Source organism: Chlamydotis macqueenii, chromosome Z, assembly GCF_036417535.1.
Source record: "Chlamydotis macqueenii isolate bChlMac1 chromosome Z, bChlMac1.mat, whole genome shotgun sequence".
Taxonomy (NCBI): Eukaryota; Metazoa; Chordata; class Aves; order Otidiformes; family Otididae; genus Chlamydotis; species Chlamydotis macqueenii.
The window spans coordinates 42,056,687-42,082,938 of NC_141593.1; the positions used below are offsets into that span (position 1 = coordinate 42,056,687).

At 41.4% G+C, this 26,252-nt stretch overlaps 1 protein-coding gene across 2 annotated transcripts in view; it reads left to right on the top strand.

Annotated features, from left to right (window-relative positions):
* NTRK2 (neurotrophic receptor tyrosine kinase 2) overlaps window positions 1–26,252 on the top strand; it is a 210,728-nt gene that overhangs the window by 147,622 nt on the left and 36,854 nt on the right. For both annotated transcript variants that reach the window (XM_086769955.1, XM_086769956.1), the window contains 3 exons: window positions 8,360–8,490; window positions 14,669–14,841; window positions 18,387–18,621. In XM_086769955.1, coding sequence (XP_086626081.1) covers window positions 8,360–8,490; window positions 14,669–14,841; window positions 18,387–18,621 — 539 coding nt within the window. The remainder of the gene's footprint in view (window positions 1–8,359; window positions 8,491–14,668; window positions 14,842–18,386; window positions 18,622–26,252) is intronic.

Sequence of the window (26,252 nt, forward strand, 5' to 3'; positions counted from 1 at the left end):
GGCTCATCTTGAGCTTCTCATCCACCAGCTCACCCAAGACCTCCTCAGGGCTGCTCTCAATCCATTCTCTGCCCAGCCTGTATTTGTGCTTGGGATTGCCATTTGTGTTGTTATCATACAATAAACATACGCTTTGCAGTCTTAGTCCTTTGGAGGATGGAGGACAGAAGAATCAGATCAGCAGAGAAGATGATGTCTATGATAAGCAGATCTTTTTAAGCTTCAAAAATGAAGCATGCGCTGTGTTCATATGGAAACGGAGAATTTTTTCCAGTGCCTGTGCAACAAGACAAAAGAAAATTAATCTTTTCTTTGCAGTTGTTCAGAATCTGATCCTGAAAAACCCTCAGTATGTTCATCTTGCAAACCTTTCATGTCTTCATTTGGATGACTTGTAAGTGAGAACTTGTAGGGCTTTTGTTTGAAGCTGGTACAGTGTAATAATCTTTTGACTGCTTTGTGGCTGCAGCAGAGGTATATGGCAGAGTCTAGCAGTAAAGATTAATGTTCTGGGTGTACCTTTCATACATATGCTGCCAGTTAAAACTGCCTTTGTTACTCATAAAGCACTGGGATTCTGAAATTCTAACAGTGGTCAAGGGGGAAATGTCGTATGGGAACATAAACTTCTCTAGGTGCCCTAGCAAAAAGGTGTGCCAGCCTATCAGTGAAACAGAAGCTAAGCAACAAATGCCTCACCACGGAAGGATGCAGGAATGCTGAAGGACACATGCTTGTGAAAGGGAATAGCCTCTTTTTCAGGTCTGTTCACTTTTTATAGTGGTTTTGTTCATTTCTGCTCTCACATGGGTCTTTGGGGCAGTATAACGATTAGTGGTAATCCTTTCTGCAACCCCAGAGGGAAAACTGAGGTTCTCTCCTCTTCAATGTATAGGAGGACTCAAGACCTGTTTTCTGTCCTTCTTGCTGTTTTTGTCTCTGAGTGAATACAAGGATTCTGAATGAATACAAGTGAATACAAGGATCTGATCAAAGGGCAGGGAAGGTTTCTTCTGTTTGTTTGCAATGCCCAGTGTCTTTGTGTGTCTTTTGTGGGTCCCCTCAGAGATAATCAAACCTGTAACTTTTCTCTGTGTTTAAGGGCTACTTGCAGTAAAACCCAGGAAAGGGGGTGGTATGCACAGACTCATAAGAAGAAGTAACCACGTAGCGCCAGAGCCTTAACTGTGTGAATTTAAGGGAGCAGGCAGAGACTGAGCCTTCATCTATGGGAGGAGTTTACCTTAGTTGGCCCAAAGAAAGTGAAACATGGGCATGCATAAGATTCTGCTTTCCTCATGGAAGCCACACAGTATGCCGCAGTCTGACAGAACTGTAAAAGATGCTCTGAAGCAGGACAAAAATTATTAGGAAAAAGTGTAAATGATACGCTTAAAAGTAATTTATAAACGACCAGGTTCTGTCATGCTCCTATGTTTTCTCTGTTGTTCCCTTTTCTTTCCATGCACAATTAGCTGCAGCAGGGCAGACCTACCCACCTAACATGGGAGATCAGACACTATGCTATCTTTTAGTAAAGTAGTTCAGCCAAAGGTAAAGATTAAATATGTTCTTAACTTTTATATAAGTGGATAGAATTTGAGACTGGGAGCTAAGCATGTGGTTTACTCCTTCACAGGCTTGAAAGCTCCATTTACTTTTTATATTTCCTTTTGAAAGGCCACCAGTAAAACCCTTCTGTCCTCCCTTATATCGAGGTACAAAATGATTTCCTTTCACTTTTAAAATGAGAAAAGAAAGTAGAGAAACCTACATCAAAAACAAGGCGATCTCTTTTGAATTTCACCTTTATCCCCACTTAAGCCAAGCTTGAATATGGCTCAGTCTCTGAATGTATGATGTTTCTTTCAGGGCCTGCTTCCCAGACTGGCATCCTGGGATACTTTTCCGACTGTGCCTATTTCTCAAAACAGAGACAAAAAAGATTAATACTTTGAAGACAGTGTGTTTATTAGACCTTCTCCCCTGCAAGCATCTATTATAATGAGATGTGCTACATGGTACTTCCCCATGCTTTGCTGAATGCTTCTGTTTCTGCAGCACAGAAGATCCCTAAAAATTAGTATCATGCTGAGGGAAAGGATTTCCTGGTCTGAGCTAAGAAGAGGGTGGTGGTGGTGAGATCATTGTCTCCAGTTAACTTAAACATGGAAGATGGACCAGATTTGCCACAACAAAATAATACTAGCAGCGGTTTTATACAGCAACTCATGCAGAATAACCTTTAAGTTTTACAATCATTAATCCTTTGGAAGAAGGGCATTGAGATTGGCATTTACAAATTAAGTGTATACACATCTGCAAAGGCAATGTTTGCTCAAAATTCCAGCACTTTTTTCTGCTTAAAGCTGATTTACCATACTGTGTTGAAAAACTGTTAGTATGCTGGGAAAAGCACAGAAAGAGAAACACAGAGCAATTAATATCTGCTGTTTATTCTGAACATAGAGCTCCAAATTTAGCTTTCAGTTATTCTGATATATCCCAATTGTTTTAGCATGTAACAGATCAAATACATATTTAATACATACTTGAAATAAAAAACAATTTCAGGTTGCTAAGGCTTGAGGGCCTTGTGTACCTTATTTTTTGTACACAAGGGCAAATTCATGCCTGGAAAAACCATCACTTTCATTATTCTTGTTTTCCTGAAGGGTGAATTCAAATGCTCGTGCATTTAAAACAATTATAGCATTGTTATTATAGTTTATTAATAAGTAGTTCTTATTTGATTATAAGGATCTAATCAAGTATGGCAGTATGCCTATCTGTAGCCAAACTGAGAGGATCTTGGCCAACTAAAACAAATCAGTTACCGTAACAAAAGAGTAAGATAAAACGCCTCACGAGAAATAAAATATTAACCCCAGAAGACAGCAAACACTTGTATTTCAGCCAGAGAAGAGCCACACCAGCTACAGCAAAATGAGTTTACAATGGGCAAGAGCTGTGGTGTCCCTGTGGCTGCGGGGAGGTCAGGAAGGACTGGGCACCCTCCCAGCAGCTGCAGTGCTGTGTCGTGAAGGGAAGTCTAATTCTCAGACAAGACAACAAAACCTCTGGGTTTTCAAGTATAGATCCTGTGGGGATGTAAGTTGTAAATGAAGCAACTGAAAGGTTAAGCTGCAACAATCACAGATTTATTGGATTTATCATCAGATGTAGCTCCTGACAGCTAGGAAATCCCTGGGAATTACACCATTTCTTGTGAGTGCTCACGGGTTTGCCTTGCATAAATCTCTCCAGTCCTTCCAGGAAGACCACTGCCTATTCAGCTTACTGAATAAATGCTTCCTCAAGGCACGCTTGGGGTCTGGCCTGTGAAAATTCTGGCAAATCACTGATGGCCACTAAGGGATAACTGTTTCAAACTGTTGAATTGAACCATTCTTTTTTCAAAGAAACAAAATTCAAAGTGATTCAGAATCCATGCTTGTACAGGTAATGTGACAAGTCCCAAGTGCCTTTCTGACCTAGTTCTTCTGTGGATCCTCCATACTCGGTTTTCTATAGCCTGTACTAGCACCTTTCATTTAGGGCAGAGTACCTGAGGAGCAGGTTTTCTGTTTGCTTGTTTTCCTTCTGTTAGAGGTGTGACTTGAATCTCAGCTGTGGACTATATATGAAAATATGCTACTTGTTTGTTTGCATCTACAACAGCTGGACAGTGGTCTTCCATGAGCATTTGTTGCTGCTGTATGGTAAAAATTAAATAATAATAGCACTACATGAAAATATAGAGAGAGTTATAAGTAATGACTGTCATATGGAACAAATATATCAAATAATCAGAAATATACTCTCAGAACTGAGCTGGCCTGCATCCAGGCAATGCTGACAGGATAAAAGGTTTAAAAAAATAAAGTGCTTGTTGTTGGCTTTTATTGCCATGTTAAAGAGTAGATTTCTCAATGTGCCAGAATTTCTACTGTGGCAATAGCAGAACTCTAGAGATGCTGCTACTGCAGAATCTGATGGCCATTGGGCTAGACTTGCCATCTGCTGTTCATAGTGATTTTGTATCCTCCTGCTATGAGATTGTCTCTGAAACGTCACCCCTTCTTTTATCTGAATGACAAATGCTGTACAAATTCAGTGTACTACCCGAACAATCACTCAGTCATTTACACCAGTTTTTTCTAGCAAGATCTTAGAAATAGTTGAGTCTTCACAATTGCAAGAGAATGATGGCAGAAGAAATGAAGAAACTTGCCAAATGTCTTTCTATGGCACCTCATGTCACGTCACAAGCTGAGTCGTTGCTGCTGCTACTTTTTTTCTTATGCAAGTGTAAATACTTTTATAATATTAACTTACTTGGTTGCTTAGCATCTTGAAAATCCGCATTCTCTTCTCAGAGTCCTGGCACAGTACTTTTCATCAGGAGTGCTCCACATGTGTACAGCTAGCAAACTTCTGAACAATAGCCTAGAAAGCAGATGCAGCCGATGATTTACGTGGGCATGCAACACAACAGGATCTTCCAGTGTTGGTGGTTCAGTGAGCAGTGATGATAGAGCCTGTCTACTGTGGTGCTTACTGTCCATCAAGCACTGAGTCCATGTTGCAGCCTCTCCATAAGGACAGACCTCTCCTCTGCTCTGCTGTTCTCAGAAGGCATATGGGAACACGTGTGAAACTTACAGCACTTGTGATATTGTAATTGGGTGAGGTGTTCAAGATGATACACACTCATGCGTACCACATAACTATGTAAATTTTTGCTCTTCAGGAAACCCAGCCTTAAAAGGACTAGTGTGATCTTTGGACATGCAGAGATATAGGAAGCTGATTTTATGTTTTTATCACAACCTTGTGGAGAGTGATACAAGAACATGTCTTCTAGTTGGGAAAAACAACTGGAAACAACTTCTTTTAAAATGTTGTTGAAATTTTTTCCAGAGAAGGGCCATGAAAATGATGAGCAAACTGGAGAAAATGTTTTCCTGGGAGGGGCTTCTGTCTCTTTCCCTTACCAAGAAAAGCAAGAAGAGTTTTGACTATGTATATTTAATACCAGACTTTAAAAGGCTGCTCAAGCTAGCAGAGGTCTTCTAAAACCCAAAGGAGGGAGATGCAAGCCAGACAAGCTAAAAATTGAGAGATAAAGAAAAAGGCATGCATTTTTTATTAGCAATGAAAATTATTACACATTAGGGCAAGTGAGTACCTCTGACTTTCAAATCAAGACTGGCACAGCTGCTTTCTGGAGGCAGTCTCATGACAAGCACAAGTCATTTAACTCAATACTATACTCCTTGCTTTGTAGAGGCTCAGCTTGGGTGATGTAATAGTCACATGTTGTGGTAAAATGTTCAGACCTGTTGTTTGTGACCAAAGTGAAAAAAATTTCACTCTGTCACAGTGTATCACTTTTACGTGCAGAAACATTTTAATAACTTATAATTCTGAGCGGCCTGCTGTCCGTGGCTGGAATCAGTCACATCTAACTTAGTGAATTCAATGTGGTGAGGTGATCCCAAGTTACCTATTTTGCTGGGACCTGCTCCAGGACATGGTGTGACCATCTCTGTTCAGCCTCACCATCAAAGGTAGGTTACACAGGGACTGAAATCCCATGCCTGCAGATAGTGTTTGCAGGACAAGGCTTTGATGCATCATTTCCAGTGCAACATGCTCTTCATTAGTGCGTGAAATATCTAGAAATCCAGCTCTGTTGATAGGATATCTTTGAGACCTTGAGATGAGGAGAGGGCCCTTTTCTGCAGTTGTGCTCCCTGCTGCCAGCTGATTCCTTGTAGTCATCTGTGGGAGCTCCCTGCTTCTATGAGCATGACCATGTGGTGGTTATTTAACACCACAGCCTCTTTTCAGCATTTACCCGTGTTTAGTTTGCTTGGTTTCACTTCCGATTTTGTTTCATTTTTCTCTTAAGTGTTTCAACTTGACTTAGCTTTTAGCTTAATGTAACATATTTTTTACAGTAATCAGACAAGATCTTTTAAACTAAGGATGGTGTGCTTTTAAAAGTACAAATGGCAGCTCAAAGACAATCACCATTTAGAGTCAAAAGGAGGAAAATACATAGCCACCCTTGGAATGTTTGGGTGTCTTTGCCTGTGGGACAATGTTATGAGACCACTTCTCTGGTAATTCAGTTATGCCACCTATTTGGCTAAATTGTGCTTTGTTTCTTCAGTGTAAATCCAGGATAATCTCTTGGACTTCAACAGAGATAATTGGCTTTATCCTGATATTAACTGAAAGCAGATTTTGACCTGAGTTTTTCAGTGTATCTCCTGCTCAAATCTCCTCCTACTGAAGATGGTGTCATTATAGCTGGGGCCCTCAGTGTGCTAAACGGATTTTTTTCCTTAGCTCGTATTTCCGTCACATCGTATGTGTTTGATTTACTTACATTGTTCTTTATATTTAATCTCTGTCCATTTAGTCACATTTACTGTCACTTTTTATTTCTTTAGTAACTCCATGCAGCTCAGAAAGGTGAGAGGGATAGACAGAGTGTGACAAGTTGCAAATATATTCTGCGCAGATCTCTTCTGTGGCTTACTGTGTTTCGATTTTAACAGTTTAGTTTTTATGGGATGGGTTGTTTATTCAAATGCTTGCTTTATATAAGAGCATTTAGCAGCACCTGTAAGTGTACTATAGAGAAGCAGTTGATATGTTTCTTATTTATTTTTACTCTATTGTTTGTGAAGTCCTCCAGGAACTTCACAAAAAAAGTCATACTGCCAGGGCCAACGTTGGAGATGTGCTGGGTTCAGAATGGAGAGGACCCACACAAAATTCAGGCAGTCGACTGTGCTCATCACTGGGTAGGGCCCTACTCAGCCCTACTCCCTGTCTGTGGGCTTTGTGGACATTTTAAGATGGTGACACTGGTAATGTGGAGCTGAACTTTTCTCTCTCTAGGAAAGGGAGAGAGGCATTCTCCTGGTGACACTAGTCAAGCAGAGGGAAACAGAAGAATTCCCCCAGAGGCAGGGTTGAACACCAGGTTTGGCACGGGGTAGGGGGGGAGTACTCATTTATTAGTAAGCATTTTTTTTTAAAGCACAGGTCACAAGGTGTGCTCCTCATCTGTCCCACGTGTCTACCTTGTGACCAGTATTAGCAGAGGTGAGGGATGCCACTGAACTTGCATCTGTGGGGAAGAGGTGTGCTTTCGTTCAGGCCTCTCTTGTGCTGACTCCATTTTGTGCTTTACTTGAAAAGCCAGTGCTGAGGAAGGAATGGAAAAAAAAAAAAAAGCAAATTCCTACTGACTGCAGGGGAACTGCTTGGGTAGCTGGCCAAATAAGGCGTGCCCAAAGCATCGTCATGATAAAACATAACCTTATGCTACACCAAAGTTTGACAAGAGAGGAAAACATTGGTACCTTGCAGTCTCATTTCATGTGGCCTCTGCAGGGAGGCTTGGCCTTGGAGGAGGGTGCAGGCAGTGCCCCCCTGCAGCCGCCAGCTGCGGGGACAGGAGCAGGCCCTGGTGTGTCTGGTGTGGCGTGGGGAGAAGCTGGCTTTCCTCACTCTGCTGCCAGGGCATGGTGGGCCTTCTTGCCTGCTGGTCTGGGGGTTTCTGGCAGGTGCCAGCTGGGTCTGGTGGAGATGCACTCTTCAGGTGCACTGCCTGCCTGGCAGACTCATGATGGAGGCCCCGGGGACATCTCTCCCTCTCCTGGCTTGCTCCAGCACTGGGCTCCCCCCATATGCACACACATGGATACAAAGTGCGTTTATATGCAGTGCACTTGGGTTATGTCACCCTAGGCTTAGGGTGTGCGACACGTGTTTTGCTTTTGTAGACAGTGAGCCTTTTCTCCAAATGCTGGTGTCAGCACTGGGGACAGGCTGTGCCATTTCTCCCCACTGCTGTTACCAGCAGCACTCCATATTCCATCTTTTAGTAAGGGAGGCAGGGTGGTTTCTGCACAAGTGATCACTCAGTTTGGAACAGGCGTGTGCCCAAGCATGGAGGCAGGGGTTTGTCTGCATCTGAGTATATCCTAAGGGATCAGCATAGTTTTCAGTCCTGGTGGCTGCAGTTAAGCAGCCAAGGTGAGATTCATGCCTTTGCAGAAGCCAACCTAGTGCCTGTGCACCATGGTTTACTTCGCAGTATTTAGGATTTAAGTTGCAAATAGACTTTGTTCAGCAAATGCGCTGCTCTCCAAATATAAATATATTAACTTGGTCTTTTTGGACACAGAACTAATGACACATGGGCACTTTCATTCATTCCACTACATGTGCCCCACTCTACAGGCAACTGTCTCTGTGTGGCTGTAAGCATGGACCCCATCCCATCCTGGCCTTGCAGCTCACTTCTGACCTCCATTTTGTCTTCTTTCCACAGTTGTGCAGCACATCAAGCGCCACAATATTGTTCTTAAGAGAGAACTGGGAGAAGGAGCCTTTGGGAAAGTCTTTCTTGCAGAATGCTATAACCTCTGTCCTGACCAGGACAAGATCTTGGTGGCAGTGAAGGTAAAAGAGTCTAAGGTTTCTGATATTAATTCATGGTTTCAACTAATGCTATTTTATTTGTAAATGATCATGTTTGCCTATTCCATAGCCCTGTGTAACTGTTGTGATATATGTGGAAGAGTTCACGAGGCTAATGGAGTGTTAAGAGAATACGATATTTGATCTTCCTGTGGATTATAAAATGGGAGCTTAATTTCATAAGGAAAAGGTGGAAACCAACTGTGTCACAAAGGGGCAAAATCTTTTATGATCTATCTAAATTATAATTAGTGAAAAATAATGTCTAGGTTATTAAAAATACATGTGACATATATGCATGTCTAAAAAAAATATTCTATTACTAGCTGAGTGAATAGGTTATGTATATAACTGCTAGTCAAAGAAGGCCTTCCTTTTTCAGGATTGTGCCATTCTTTTAGTCAGCCACTGAAATTATCTGTGGGTGTTTGTCATTAATATACCTGCCAGGAACATTATAACTTGTGGATAATATTGTCATGTGCTGTTAAATGCTGGCTGTATGGAAATCCAGAAGTCACGATATGTCAGACCTGGAGGAGTGATTCTTGGATATATAGCTCCAGTAAACACTCCCAAAATACAGTCCAGAGGAGGAGGAAACTACATGAAAACGGACGTAAACTTGGGGTTTCAAGTGTACAGAATAGTTCTCACATTTCTGAGGGAAAAAAAAAAAGTTATTTCTTTGGTTCTCCTAAAGGGCACAGACTGCATGGTACATTGCGAAACCTACCAAGGAGTAAGAAGATTTCCAGCTTGATCTCAGAATTTGGGCACCAAACCTGCTTTTCATACATCCCCCTCAGCTAGAGACGTATGCTAGAAAACAATATCAGTGAAACTACACTCTAAAAGTTTGCAAAGTCTCCCTGGCAACAATCTCTTATCTCCATCTGTGTTCTCCCAAAAGCTGAACAAAGTGTTCAGCATTTGAAGTATCTCATTAAATGCAGAGGGAATACACATTTAGAATTTGGGCTGTGCCTATGGATCAGAAAATAATTTTATCTGACCAGTCACAAGCAGGCAATCATGTACATTTTGGATCAAACCATACAATAAAAGAAATAGAGTAGATCATCTTTTTGAATTTGGAAACAAGAAATAGAATTCTGGATCTGGCAGTGAGAGAACATGAAAGGAAGATGGACTTGTAGAGTGCTTTCTTGCTCCATCAAAAATAATAGGGTTTTGGTGTTTGCCAAGGTTACAAGCTTTTTGATACTTGGGAGTTGTTCGGTCATGTTGACCAGTGAGAAAAAATTAAGTCCTGAAGGAATGTATCACAGACAGAAGAAAGCAAGAGACAGGAGATGACAAAACTAGATCTGAATGGATTTTCTATTGTATTTTGGTGAAGTTGGAATGGAAATTGCCTTTCCTCTATCACTTCAGGGAACTACTTGATAGCAAAATAAAAGTCTTTCCATTCACTTGTTGCTTTTGAAAGTCCTGACCAAATGGAGCCTAGCACTTCTGCTGTTAAATGCTGTATGGTGCTTGCTCTCTGCTGCTCTTTCTCACTGTAATTCACAAGGAAGAGCATTCAGCCTTTAAAGGGGGAGATGTCTCCATGGGTTTAGATGACAAGTCTATCTCTTTTCTGGGACAGTTGTTGTACTATTTTTTTTTTTTACCAAATCCACTCTTTGGAATGTCCTTAATAAGGATCTTGCAGGCAGCTGTGGGAAGAAGTACCTCTAGGGATGGGTTATGCCCATGTTATGTTTCTCACATTGGCATTTGAAGATGTGACTGCTGCCATGAAAGAGCAAATTTTTTGGCAAACTGTGCCATTGAATTGATTCCCATATAACTGAGAGGTTGATTGCCTGGTGCTTCCCTCTTTCACTGTGGTTCACAGGTGTCCTTCAGTCACAGTGGAGGTCAAGGTATGGGACCTCACTGGTGTGCAGAGAGCTAGCCAGAGGACTGTGTCCAGACACACTGCGGAGCAGAATTTGGCAGTGAAAACGTGTGATTTTTTTTTTTTTTTTTTTTTTTTTTTTTTTTCAGTCTTAGTGGAGTAGACCTGGATGCCAGCAGTGGAGGGCAGCTCCTATGGGCACATAGCAAGGGCTTTAGAGAGCTGTACCCCCCTGAGCAAAACCACAACACATGTGCCTCTGTGAAATACATTTGGTGGTGCCAGGGGGATTTTGGCAGCGAGGAGGCACAGTCTCACCTGCACCAAGCGGACCAGGATGGCTGGTGGTCCCCAGAGGTTGTCGGTGCCTGCTGGTTGCTGGGCAACTGCATGGTTTGCGCCTGGCCCTGAGCATCACTGTCTGACTCAACACGCATCCTTCTCCTTTTTGGCTGGACAGTATCTGAAATGCTGACATTGTTGCAGCAAATTATTTAGGAGCTAAATATGCCCAGAAAAATCTGGGAAGATATAAAATCAGACTAAGCATAAACAACCCAAAGTGCTTGAGCTTTCTTTCCTTGGAAGAGGAGAAAGACAATCTGTTTAAATTTTTTTCAGCCATCAGGCTTTTAGCGGGGAGCACCAAGTGTTCAAAAATGCTTTCTGTGGGTCAAACCCTGTGAGCAGAGAGCTTAACCACAGGTTAAGCTGGTTGCATGGGCATTGTACTACCCTTCCCCTTGGGGTGAGTTGGTAGATCACATCAGTGCACCGTTTACTGCAGGCACTTTTAAAAAAACAGAGGGTAAAGGACTGAAAAGTTTCAGTTTCCTTGCAGGACGTTTTGCCATGCCACAGTGGTTGCCCAGGCCTGCATTGATGCTGTCTCCTCATAGAATTGCATCCCCAGGCATACTCTTGCACTAGTTTAACCTGTCCAGAGCTGGAGATGAGGATGACTGTAAGGGCATAGGTTAGCAGCTACCTCTGGTTCGCCTGGGAGGTTGAGCGAGGTTGAACACCCCATGGTGCTCCAGGGTTGTGCTCAGCTAGGAGACCATTATGTACATGGGATGAAGAACATTTCCACAGCACCTGCAGAGGAAAACCAAGGTTTCTAACTCTTCGAGTCTTCAGTTCAGAGAAGGGCCAAAAACAACCCTTCATTTCTTGAGGAAATAAACCACACAACTGTCCTTTACAGTGTTTCAACCTTCCCTATGAAATCCTTTTTTCTGCTCCCCATCACCATACAAGAAACTGTTGTTAGAGTTTCATTCTTACCAAGTCACACTGATGTTAGTGAGAGCCACATCCCCCTGCTCTTGCTCCGACTTGCCTGTGAATGCAGCTCTGTGGTGTCAGGGTGGACTAAGGAGCTTTTGGTTTGCCCTTGGTACAGAGCACAGGTCTGCAGAGACTAGATGGTATGTGGATATGTGGGCCAGGACTCTGTAGGAGAATAAGCATGGAGCGGCAGTCAAACTGTCACAAGGATAAGCTCAGCAGATGTGGAGCTCCTGTAACAGCCAGGGGATCCTTCTGTTGTCCAAGGGAGTATGTCCCTCCTCCTTAGCTGCTGGCCTGAGTGGTTGGAAAGTACATGTGGTTATCTCTCAGTTACTACTTGGGAAAGTCTCCTATCGACTGCTGAGAGTGCTTTGTATGCAGAGCTTCGGCGTACTTGTCAGTAATGATAGTAATAATGAATATGTCTTTTTCTGTCTTTGTACTCTTACGGTTTTATTTTCATTTTATTTTATCTCTGGCACTGAGAACAAGCTGAATGCATTAGTCAATGTCATTTCTAGTAAATTCTGTGTACTTATTAATTTTTTCACTTTTCAATCTCCTTTTTGCTCTACTGTGTCAGCTATCTCTTGTGCATTGTGTCTATTCTGTGCACTGCATGAAACAATGAAAAGGGGGTTTTGGAATGGTGGATGACAGAAATTCAAGTCACCCCTTGGTAGTAGAAACCCTGCCTGAGTTCTACTTGGGTTTCAGACTTTTCTGCATTTCACTGTTTGACAGAAAATGTGTAATTGCCATGGCAACTGCTCTGTCATATGATAATTTTGCTGTTTCTGTGAGATAAAAAACGTCTTCTGAAATATACAATATGCCATCCTCACAGGGCAGAGCTGTCAGCATTTTTACTGTCTTTCCAGGGAAAGTGCCTGCTGGAAAGAGTATCAGCCTGTGCTTCTCTCTGTCAATTTTTTTCCAGATTGCTATTGCTTAAAAATGTTTTTTATAATAATTGTTTTTCTAATTTTGTTTTTGAGAAGAATTACAGTCCAGTTGCTTTATGCATGAAACCACTAGAGGAAAGTCAAGTAACAACAGAATTGTTCCCACTAATTTCATTAGATAGCATAGATTGGACTGTGGATTGGTGCCTGTATCATGTTAAAGCATCATCCCAGAGCCAGGATGTGTTGGAAGACATTTCAATTTCAGTCCTCGCTCAGTTCAGATGTGATTGTGTGGGGACCATAGTAGAGAGCCAATTTGATATCCACCTTGGGTGATATAGCGTGTATACTAATGTGTCCTACCTGGGAAGCTTTGACGATGCGGTATTCTTGTTGCATCATTGTTGGTAAAACTTGTGGAAGAAGGGTTCTGGGCCTGAAGACACATAAGATTCGCAAGTGAGTCCCTCAGGGAAGGGACGTCTGCAGCATGAGTGATTTGTATTGCCTCTGGGATCCATACAGCCTGAAATCCACAGAGAACAGCCTCTGAACTTGGTAGATGGCTATCCAATCTATCCTGCTCCTTGCCCCCAGATCTGGTAGCTGTTAATTTTTCAAGACTTGTAGTTGCAATTCCACAAATAAAGCAAGTGTTCTCTCTGACAGTCATCTTTTAGTCCCTTCTTCACACATGCATACATATAATACTAGAAAAGTGGACAGAATTGTTTCTGTTAAAGAAAAAGCTTGGAAAACCCACGACTACTGCAGCTAAAGAGTGAGTTTGTTAACAGAATGATTGCACAGTATCAACTTGTTCTGTGTCTGTTCTGCTGAGTGTGGTTGGTCCCATGCTCTGTGTATGAATTCAGAGTAGGAAATAAAGTGACTAGATGGCCATGAAGCATCTTTAGTTAAAATAATGCCACTACTTTTGTGTCTCATCTCTCTTTGTATTAAGTCTAGATGGAGTTAAAACTGACAGGTACAGAGCCCAAACATCTGTTTCTGTGAAAAATAATTTGTGAACATTGGTAACCTGCTATCTTTGTCTACTGTTTTAAAAACAGTTTGAATTAGTATAACACAACCACTGTACCTTTTGAAGGTAGAGCCTAGTAGTGGTTTATTGTCAATTATCATTATTCCTAATTGAATTGGTGTCAGAATTTGCCCTTTTTGGTGAATGAAAGTGTTTCCTTGCTCAGGGAGTGTAGTTCTTAAGAAGAGATCCAAAACTGCCTATGTGTGGTAGCTAAATTAGCATTATTTCATTGTACAAAGTTTAAGCCTCTTATTTGATCCAGTGTTGATATATCTCCTTCAAAATGAAAAGATACAAGAGTTCAGAGCTGTATAAATAAAAGGGGGTGAGAAAAACTGACACCCCAGAATTCTGATCTGCATCTACTTCCTCTCTGTCCTTCAGTTTAGGATTAATCCTCCAGTTACTTATACATCTGCTTAATCTTAGGCATGTGAGTAAATTTACTGAATTTCAAAGGAGTTTCTGGCTGAAATCTCAGGTTGGAAGTTCTGGTCCAGGGATGTACCCTTACATAAATCGACCTAATGTATAGCACACCATAGGGACCAACATCAGCAACAGCAACATTAGTGATACATAAAGAATGCATGTATGTTACCACTAAGTATTTTAAGCAAGCAGAGTTTTATTTTAAAGAACTTACAAGAAAGGTAGATACCAACAGGGTACTAGTGCTTGCCTGAGTTAAATGCTGAAGGATATGAACCAGCTGTGTACTACTATATTTTTTGCATAAGGTCAGCTTATTTGTTTTATGTTTGGAGAACACTTGGCACAGTAAGATCATGAGTATTCCTACATCCTCTTACAAGAAAAATTGTTGCTTGGGATTATTTGTGGCAGGGGAATAAAACTTGTACTGCCATTATATTTAATTGCACTTAAACATCACATCTCCATTTCTAAAAGAATCACTAAGAAAGTACTTCATCCTTTGTGCAGTGGAGTGTCCTTATCTTAACCTTACAGTGCCATGCCACATGTTCACTACCTTCTGCAAACATCTCCCCTTCCTTACATTTTCGTTTTCTCTACCAGACACTGAAGGATGCCAGCGACAATGCCCGCAAGGACTTCCACCGCGAGGCAGAGCTGCTAACTAACCTGCAACACGAGCACATTGTCAAGTTCTATGGCGTGTGTGTTGAGGGTGATCCGCTCATCATGGTCTTTGAGTATATGAAGCATGGAGATCTTAACAAATTCCTCAGGTAAATCCACGAACACATACTGTGCTAGAGAGCCAGAAGTGGGCAGAGAAGGTAGGTATTACTGGTACTTACTGTCAAATGAACTACTAACGCTGGAAACTGCTGACACCTAGGAGTCCAAATCTGTACAAGTCTCGTCTTTTGTACTGGGATGTGGGGCTTGTTGTTTCTTTGCCTATTTGGAAGCCTTATGCTTTGCACTAAAGGATTGAGAACCAAATAAATCTTGTTCTCAATATATTTCAGTGTATTCTGAAATGTTTCGTTATAAGTCTTACAGTGGGAATAATTTTCTTGCAGGCTTTCTGGTAGCACTTGGGATGATCCCACTCAACACCTATAGCTATCTGTAGGCGTCTAAGAGCTTTTGAAATCTAACCCCTTTTCTCTTCCCTTCTCTCAGTGTTTTGGAAAGATTGCCATTAATCTGAAGCAAGAAAACTGTGAGCCATGGAAACCAGTGCAATGGAAAATGCTATATCTTGGGGTCTGGACTAGGGTTTTATTTCATGCAGCTTTTCAGGAATGTGCATTGGAAATTGATATTTGGCAGTAAAGCAGTCATAAGTAAATACATGATACCTAAGGTTCACGATAATAGGTAACTTGTCAACCAGGAAGCTATGAACACTGGCTTTGTGTATGTGCCATTTCCACTAGCCTGCACTCATTGACATAGAAATAAGCAGTCCAGAGATAGCTTTTGCTCCTATGCAAAAAAAAAAATTAAAAAAAAAATTGCATAAGGGACTGTCCTTTTCAGGTCTCCTATGTGATTTTCGTCAACGATATCACAAAGGCATTTCAATGTACTGAGATCGCTCCTGCCAAAGATAACTTAGGGGTACCACGATTTTCGAAAGATACTGTGACAAAGCTGTAAACCAATCAAAACTGATGTCCATTTAAGTGGGTTCAGATTTTCTATCTGACTGAAATGGTTTGTGACTGCTCGTGTTGCCATTTATGCATTTTTGATAGCCTTTGTGAAATGAGTTTGCTATCTTTCTAATTTCCCCTTAACAATAGCCACGCCAGAAAAGCGAATAACATCAACTAGCATCCTCCCTTATTGGCAGGGAATAAGGGGGCCTGAACTGGGGATGCAGAGCAAATCTTACTACTTTTCCCAGACTGACTATCTTTCTGAGAGAGGATTTAAGTATATTGTCAGGGCCATGTCAGGGCATTTACATTTGCCTGGTTGGACCTCTGCCATGGATCAGGAGAGGACTGCAGTTTCCTAAGATGCCATCCCAGTACTTTTTCAGAACATTGAATTTCTATTAGAAGAAGCCAGATTCACAGCTGATAAGAAGTAATTTCTTTTTTAATAAGAAATACTTACTCTTTGATTCTTTTTTATTTGCCTTTTCCTACCTCCTAACTCTGATTTTGAATTATTGTACAGAAAGGTAGTTTAACAGACAGTATATTTCCTACTCTAGGTCTTTTAATTTTTTTAATTATTAATCAGCCCTTGTCTTTAGAACATAAAATGATTATGCTGGGACAAGCTATTAAACCTAAGCTCCGATTTGTCATTCCTCTCAACATTTGCTGCAGCTTGTGCTGTGGATCAGAGGTTAGTTGTAAGCGGGCTGTAAGAGCCTGTATTTCTTACCCTGCAGCGCCACCAAAGGCTATCGGATAAAAATGAATCCGAAATGTAACCCAAATGAGCCTCCCTGTCTGCATGCAGCCAAAGTCTGTTTCAGATCTAGGACTAAAGCCTCAAAGTCATGCCTGCTCTGTGCTTGTTCTGGCTAGCAGAGGCTGATGGGGATCCAAAGAAATCTCTGTCAATGTTCCTGGCTGTTGCAGATACTGAGGAATACCTCATTTACAGCCAGCACCAGGAGGGCAAGCAAGATGGATGGAGTGTTAAGAATAATCCAAAAGTTTCACTGGATACAGACCATGTCCTCAAGGAAGCCAGTGAAAGATGAAGAGTTCTCTAATTTAGTGACTCAGATCTTCATATCTGAAAGCAGTCATTAAAAAAAAAATGCAATGAAAAGGTACAGTGTTTTTCAATAGGAATTTTCCTGTGAGTCTTAGTTGGAGATTTTTTATTCCCCCTCAACCCAGGCCAGTTGAATGGCTGCCTGGGTGTACCCTGTGGCAGAGAGCTTCTTTGCCTAATAGCAGATACAGTCCCAGCAATGCTGCACACCGTCCTTCATTTCTTTCTAACATCTGTCACTTTGCTCATGAAGTTCTTCCCTTGAGGCAATTTTAATATCATATTTCTAATAGATAGTGTCACATTTGATCTTACAGATTTTGATTAATTTGCAACTCTTTTCCAAATTTCTGTGCCCTTCCCCTAGAGATGAATTAAGTCCTCACCTCTATTGATTAGAAAGGTGATTCTCTGTAACTCCTCTTTGTAGGAAGGAAAGACTTTTGAGAGAAAATAAAGATCAATACTAGAGTATTTTTCAAAAAGAAAGTTGAGGAGGGAAGAGAAGAGGTGACCTCTTAGAAAGAACAGTCTGCAGGAATTAAATAGAAAAGACTTCTGAAAACCCAGAATAATGGAATGGATGGAAAGAGATATTCATAATATTGTAAGATAATCAAATGACAAAGGATTGCCAGATGACCTCATTAATTTGATAAGGATTAGCTAGTAATGCTTACTATAAGAGGTTGAGTGTAGGAATGTTTATATATGTATCTTCAAGATACTAGGATGTTACACGTGTATACCAGAGCTAACATAGTTAAGATGGGTGAAGCGCATGTGTTCCAGTACTTTTCTAGGTTTCCAAATGCAAAGTGACTCTCCTGCTGGAGTGTATACAATTTCTCATTAATCAGTTGGTTATTGAGTCTTAGGGACTTGCTTGGTCTTGAAAAGCTCATATTTCTGAAGCTGTTTAGTTGTTCCAAATAGTCTGTGTTTTGTGTCCTCTTCCTATTGTCAAGAATTCTCTTCTCATACAGGACTCACCCTTGGTGATGAAATAAGTAAAAACGGTTTCCTGATGTGCATTTGGATAGGAAATTAGAAGTATACATCTAAAATTGCTGGCTTTGTTTCTCAGATGGCATCTCAGAAGGAAGTTAGCTCTTTCTTCTTCAAGAAAAGATGGAAGGGTCAATGGCTTGTCTCCCTGTAGAAATCAAGGAGTGCTGATCATAGGAAAAGTGATGCATGCCACTTCATTGCCTTTCACTCTATTGTCGTTTTCCTCAGTTACCAAACAGCTATGTTTGCTAGCCTCTCTCCAGAGAAGACTACTAGAATTGAAGAGTAGAAAGGTGGTGGTTTCAGACAGAGGGGTGTTATTATGGACACATGTGCCTTATTTCCATGAATAATATTTTACTTGTTGTGTAATGCTCTTCACACCAATTGTCTTTCACACAGTAAAGGAAAACTGATACAAATTTTCCCTTATTGCAACAATGAATTTGCAGCCTTTTCTGTTATTATATTTGAGTGAATCAGTTCTGTGGTTTTAGGCTCACTAATGACTTTCACATCTCCGCCTTACAAGTGGCCTATCACTTAATCAGCTTGTATTTTGGCGCAGGGCACATGGACCAGATGCAGTACTGATGGCAGAAGGCAACCGCCCTGCTGAGCTGACCCAATCCCAGATGCTTCACATTGCCCAGCAGATTGCAGCTGGTATGGTTTACTTGGCGTCGCAGCACTTTGTGCACAGGGATCTTGCTACTCGGAATTGCCTGGTTGGTGAGAACCTACTGGTGAAGATTGGGGATTTTGGCATGTCTAGAGATGTGTACAGCACGGACTACTATAGGGTAAGTGAACTACTGTAATTGGCAGTAACCTAGGTCTTGTTCAGTCATCTTACCACATTGATGTGACTCTGCTTTTACACTCAACCATCTGTCTGTCAAGTAATTTAGAGGCTGGCATATGGAGAACCTGGTTTTGAGTTACAAAGTTTTGGTAAATTTGGAGAGAGTTAATCAGAGTAGGATTGGCATGTCCTGTCATTTGTATATGTTGGCTTTATATTCTAATAAATCACAGAAAGATCTTTTTCTCTGAGCAGAAATTGTGCATGTTTGCTTGGCTTTAGTGAAGAAGCAGCAGCAGCAGATAAAGAGGAAGAGTGGGTAATCAAATTTGGCTCAACACTTTGAAGTTATTAAAATATGTTCTTATACATTGCTAAGACAAACAGAAATTGTAACTTTTTGTATTGTGTAATGTTTCAGTTTACTAGAGGATGTGTAAGTACTGGACAGCAGCACTGAACTAGTTATTTTACTCAGAAAGAGACTAGGTGAGAAATTGTTATATACTCAGCACCTGAAAGGCTGTCAGTAAGTTTTTCCTGCCTTAAGCCAGATCTTCAGTCTTACTGCTTATGACTGAAGAGTTGTTTGTGGTGGGTAAGAGTAGCCCATTGTGCTTGTTCATTCTGGGCCAGGCTGTTTTCCCTGAGCTTGTTTGCCATAAAATGATCTCTGAAGTTTGCAAAGAGCTTCTGGGATCGCTAGGATAAACTGGACTGTGTACATTAATTGCTGTTGTTAAGGTTGTCTTTGTACTATGTGGCAAGTCATGTAGCTGACAGCATTTGCTGTTTGTAATTTCATGATTGGAACTGAAGCTATCAGGTGTTTGTGGCTTGAGGAAGGCAATCTGTGGCCAACCTGTTAGTTTATAAACATCTGCCTCTCAGATGACTTATTGACATTAAATTCTGTATAGATAAAATGAAGGCTTCTTCTTAGGCACCCAATTTGGGCTGCTGTGTCCATAAAGGACAGTGTGACCTCAGTGTCAGTGTTTGTGGGATCCCCAGAAGGAGATTGTCTCTACATCTGGCTGAGGCTGAGGAGCTACAGACAAGAACTACTGTTGAGTGTTGTTTCACTTAACAGCTGAGAAGTAGCTCTCCTTATCTTTTCTTTCAAAAGGCAAACTTAGTGTTTAGTAAACATATGAGCCACATTCCTCTTGTATTTTGTTATTTTGGAAACGTGGTACTTCAAGCTATTTGGTCAATGTAAAACAAGCATGACTACATTTCAGAACACCTCTGTTGGTGTTCCTGAGGACACCAGTGAGCACCAAAGGCCAGAGTTTCTTGATTTTGCCTCTGAAGTATGAGCCGTACTTTTTGAGACTGGAGGTGAGTCTCTGTTCTGTACTTCAGTGAGACTGGATTTGTTCACCACTTTCATCATTACACTTAAGGATGAATGTCCATGCTTAACAGTACGTGTTTTGGTCAGAGGCAGCATTTTTCAAAAATAAGTAGAGCATTTATTGTTCAAAGAAATTAATAACTCCCTACTGCAGAAAAACTACCTGCAAAAAGAGACAGAAGCTGAGTAATCATATGAGCTTCCTGAGGATGACTGAGGCCTGGCATGGGCATGTGGTAGTGTACCAACTCTGGCATCGTCTTACCTGCTCATGGACATCTGGGTTTAATCCTTAAATCTTACACATGAGCACTAAAGCAAAGTTTCTACCCAATGAAGCACAAATTTAGAACAAGACTCATGACCTGTATAAAGCAGGGGTTCACCACAGGAAATTCTGGGTAACCTGGATAGTCCTTGGATACCTCTCAAAGGACCTCATTCAAGGGGTACACTGCATTTCTCACTGCCTCTTAGAGAGAATTACTCTCTTCCTTCCTTCTTCTATCCTTCTTCATCACTTTTTTTTGAGGCCAAGGGAAGATCTGTGGGATTCCAGGTATAACAAAGGACAAGAAAAAGGCAGTAGGGTGAAGAGAGTGTAATCATGGGTGTAAGAGAGGGAATGAATAAGGCAGAAAAGGTAAGTGTAGAGAGATGTTAGTAAAAGACGTACGTGTGAATGAAGGGATGTATCAAGGTATAAAGTAGCATGGCTTCATCCAAATTGGTAGTGTAAGCTTATGATAGAATCATAGAATCATTAAGGTTGGAAAAGACCTCTAAGGTCATCAAGTCTAGACGCTTGCAGAACAATGGATGGCTATGAAACTTGATGTTAGTTATTCACTTGTTCTGTACAGTAAGAAAAGCAAGAAGGACTGTTTCTTTGGTCTCTCATCTTCCAGCTGGCTTCTAGCTGGTGCAGAGGAGGGACAGAACCACAGCCTACCATGCCACTGTATTTCACAGTGATAAAAGTTGGAAATTACAGTTGAGCCTGTGAGGTTTTGGCCTGCCCTGCTTGGGCCATACATGGACTGATAGAAGCTGGTCATGAAACAGTCAAAGCTATGATGACTTTCCAGACGGTTGCCAAGAGAATTATATCCATGGCAGGCCTAACTAGTGAAACTGTTGGCAATGACACTGGGATGGCACTGACCTACCATACCTAATTGTTTATAGCAGGCTATGTCTTTTTAACTGCTCAGGCTTAATCACATATATAGAAGCAATTTTTCCTCAATCTTGACAGCTTTATTTGATGCTTGTTGGAAGGATTTACACATCTCCAAAAAGCTCTGCAAGAAATGGTTTGGTTCAGCATTTGTGTTTATTAATACACTGGAAGCAGTTTTTTAAGATCCTGTCACCCCGTCAGGATGTTAGATTTGCTGAAGTTGATTATTTATAGCTTGCTTCTGTAAGATAAGGATGATCTCCAGTCTTTGTTCACTGTTAGATTGTTAATGACATTCTACATGGAATCAGCTCAGTTGTTAAGAGATGCTTCAGGGAAGAGGGGGAGAGAAATAACCCTTGGGCTAGCAATACATGTGATGTTTTGCCCTGATTGCACAAGCTTTCCTTTTTCTCCTCCGTTCTTTTTTTTCTTTCTTTTTCATCAGACAGGAGTCTTGTGAGTGGGGGGAGCCCTGGTGTACATGCTAGCATTCAGTGTAACAGCAATAGTTTTCAATAGCCAGACCAATTGAGCCTGGGGACATGAAGAAACTGCAGTGGCTTTTCGTACCCAGCACTGATGTCCACCCCAGGCCAAACTAAAACAACTGTCAAGTAATTAGTGTGGTCTGTGTGCCAAACAGCTCCAGACACTTTGGTACACTGCAGTCCTTGTAGCACAGTGGATCATTTCACAAAGTTATTTACTTGCAGAGCTTAGGCCTCAGGTTCATTAGGGGCTTTTATTTGTTTTGTTGATGTCTGATTTTTGTTGTTTGGACTCCCAGCCCCCACAGGTCAGAGTTTCCTGTCTTTCCTTCTGATACCCAAGTAGTGTGACTCAGCAGCGGCTTTCACTGTCTTAAAGTATTGACACTGAAGCATGGGAGCAACTACTTTGCTAATATTTGTTCCTGCACTCAGAGATAATATATCAGGCCCTTTTTAGGCTTCCAGTTCAGGTTTGCAAGTGGTTGCTCTGTACTTGGTCTTAAACTATTTCTCTGCATTTCTTTATCATGAGCAAAAAGCTTAAAAAAAAAAAAAAAAACAACCAACCAACCCAAAACCTAAGGTGGTCTTATCCCAGTACTTGGAAAAACTTAACAAGGATATGCTTTAAATATCCAGCCTGGTCAGCCAACTACAGGCTTGAGCCAAGATTTTGGATGAAACTCTGATCTCACCAGAGTAAGCAAGAGCTTTGCCATTAACCTCATTAGGATCAGAATGTCACCCTTCCACATTTTTATGTTTGTCCAGTGCAGCATGGAGACTCTGTTTCTGATTTAGATTTATGGAGCTCAGTTGTGTAATCCCTGTTTAGCTATTGTATAACTTACTTGCCTTTATGCAACAACACAAGGAACAGTCGAGAAAATAAGGACTCCTTTCCTCTACTTGTACAACCGTGCAAGGATCTGTCAAAAGACTGGAGCTACTAGTGAGGTTTCCCTCTTCCCTTAGGCCCAAGGGACAGAGAGGTTCATAAGTCACAAACTAGTTTCCTCTGCTTCTGGCACAGATGGGGCAGAAGGGCCCAAGTACTTTATACCTGTCAGTATAAAGTGCAGTGACCCAGTCTCTCTTTAAAGTCTTCTACATATTTTGTACCATGTTTTGCTATTTAAAGAAAGCATAGCATGTAGAATTGGAAGAAGCGACATAGATTATGAGCCCAAGCCTTCCACTCTTGCAGGAAGCCACACAGTAGGTGTTAAGGGTAGGAGAAGCTACAAGAATCTCAGACCTCAAGTCACATGGAAAACCCCAACACTCATTAACACTTTAGCCCCTTCTATATAAGGCACGAGCCCCCACAAAAAATTCCAGTCTGCCAGGGGAAAAAAGGAGGAGATGTCAAGGGTATCAACATTAGCCCAAGCCCCTAAAGAGAAATTACATTTTGCAAAAATTCCTGAGAATTCTTGGGAACCCAGTCACACCTGCCACACAACAGAAGGTGGCAACAATCCCCATCAGTCTGCCTCGGTGAGAATTACCTTCTGAGCTGGCACACTGTATGATGCTGTAAGTGCACAAGCCAGCTGCACCATCCTGTGGCATTACTGGGGTTTGGTGACACCCCTCAGGGCACATCTGGCCCTGTCACCTGTCTTGAGTGGCTCAGACCAGTGTAAGCTGATGTTGACCCAGAGACAGATCATACAGCAAGAGGGGGAAACAAAAATGCAGGCAACCAATGCAAGTCATGAGGAAAGACTTCAATAAATAAATACGGAGAGGCCTGCAAAATGCTGACAGCTTCTTCTCAGATGTCTCTCAGGTATACCACAAAATTGAATAGCAGCAGTCTTGTGTCTCTGAAGCTTGAATTTCTAACTCCTGGATCACTCCTATCCTGTCACACAGCCCCTTCCATTAAAGTGGATGTTGCAAATAAGTAGGCGCTTTCCCCAGAAGGCTGTTCTCTGGGACAACCTCGCTGTCCTAACGGCTGCAAATTTTCTTTTTTATCAGCAACCTGAATTAACTCTTGCTCAACGTACACCCACTTGATCACATTATTCTCCTCCCTTCCTAGCTTTTACGTCTAAAATGTATTTAGAAAAAGTACTCCTGTCCCCTCTCCAAAAGTTTTGGAGGGTTAAAGAAGGCACATTGTCAGGAGAAAAAGTTCTTTATTTTTCTTCTCATCATAGCCATCTCTTATGACTTTCAGTGTGTGAAACAGCCATTTTAGTCTCTTTCTGGTACGGACGTCACTAGGACTGTGAGCAGTATTTTCCAAATGAGATTTTGCCCGTTCTTGGATCAGAGGTGCTTCCCAGCCTCTAATGAAAATGTGCTGCATGATACATTCTGGACTCGCATAGCCTGTGTCATTGGCACCAGTGACTGTATTGTCAAACAGTGCCCTGGGCCACTCTCATCTTCCACTCCTTCCAAATGAAGAACATCCCTTTTTTTGAAGTTTTTGGTTTCAATCCCTCAGTGAATGACTTTGCAGCTCATACTGGCACATTTTGTACCTCTAGTGGTTGAGAAAGACTGTTGTCTCTTTCTTATTTTTAGCTTCTTTGTGGGCTGCTTTTTAAAAAAAAAAAAATTCCGGTTTTGTCTAATTTGGTGGTGAGTAAAGAACTAAAGAAACAGAATTATGGTACCAAAAAGTAAACAGCTGAGGGAGTGGGAAAGATTTGTAAGGAAGCTTCCTGGATTTTTGTGGCTTTGTTTCTTAATGTTTTGTTTCTTGATCACTTCTTTTTAATGTTAACATTAAGTGAGTATTTTGGGAAGGGATGTCTTCTTAAAACAGAGAGTTCCCATGTGCTTTCAGTTAAGACGTGTGAAATTATTACACTTCCTAGCCTCCCAGGAAGACTTCCAGAAATACTAAGGATTACACAATTCGCTATTCCAGGACAATTTTAAAAATACCCAGCTTTCAGGCCTTCTCTCTACATAAAAAGGTCAAAAACCCTTTTGCAAAACCATTTTTACACTTGGGAGTATTACAGTCCTCAGCAAACAGTCCTGATTCTGATCTCCACTGTTGCTTAGCAAAGCCAGAGTGGCAGTTTGAAGACAGTGAAATAACATTAGTACTAAAGTAGCAAAATGGCAAAGAGCATCTTGCCCACTAGGCACAGTTCTTCCTTCATGTGTGAGCCTAATATTGTAGAGTGCTGTATTTCTGGCAACTGCATAATACACTTTTCTGATGACTCTCTATATGAAACATTTGCTAAAATATAGTGCTAGTAAAATAATCACCAGAGAGTGATCTTGCTTAAGCTATTTCCAGTGCCAAATGCCTATTTGCAAAGAGAATTAATGCATGACAGCAAGGGGCTAAAAAAAGAAAAGGCGGGTTTATCATTATTTGGGCTGTAACTAGCCAGGCAAGCACCATGAGAGAAATGTTTACAGTAAGGAACAAGTGTCTGTCTAATCTGAGAGGGCAATAGCAGCAAATACCTGCAGGTCTCAGCTGTCGCTACAGAGATGAATACCTGTGTGGGGGAGTTTGGAGGAGGCTGCACTAAAGAAAACAAGAAAGAGTTACTGAGAAGTCAAGCAGCTTGTCAAGGCATCCTCGTAGGTGTGTGTATTGAATTGTCACAGTTTGAAGGCACAGTTTGAAGGCTTTTTATTAGCTGCTATTTTTGCATTCATTGCTCAAAAGGAAATTATCTGCTTCCCTACATGGACTTCTCGGCTCTCCTCCTCCGTCAGAGGCTCATTGCATCATGTGTAGTGCTGGGGAGGACAGAGGATTCCAGCAGCCCTGGAGGACGTGCATAGATGATTTCATGCAACTGGAAATAATACAGAAAATAATGGGCTAGCTAGAGAGATGTAAATTTGAACTAGCTGCATTGAAGTCACTGCAGTAACTCTGAACTTAAAATAACATAATCACAAGCAGAATTAGGCCTAATGATTTTACAGGGCTATTAGGAGCTTCCTAAAGTTCACCAGAATGTCAGCATTTTGAAACTTGTATGCACCAGGATACAGTGTTATCCTGATGCTAAAGGATTAGCTGCATAGCTTGATGCTTGTTACTACTTGCCCGTGACAGGGTATATTCTGTGGTGTGCAGGAAGCATGCTCTTTCCCCAGCTCTTACTTACACTTCCCTGACTGCTGGTGTTTTGTGTAGAATTGCAAACTTCTGACATGCTCAGCTCTACACAGAAAAGCCAAATTCAACTTTGTCTCAAGCAAGTACAGTTCTATCATTTTTAGCATGGTTATAGTTGTGGTCACCTCCCAAGTCAAGTGTTCTCATCATCTTCACGCTAGGGTGATTAATCTTACTTACAGTTCTGTTTCCATTTGTTTTCACTGACACAGATCCTAAGAGGGAAGTCCAAGACAGTTTTCCATATTAGTGCTAGGAGAAGGAACATCAGATGTCCAGCATGTGTAATGTGTTACATTTAACAGTAAGTCCTTACTAAACTCCATCTTACAGGGTTAATGACAAGATAGTAATACAGAAAATTAGATTTTTAACTAGGAGGTTGTAGCATACTTTGTTTTGCCAGATTTAAGCCCACTCTCACCTGGAAAGTGCAAGTGGAAAGCCACCTTCACGGCTCCTGGAGCACATT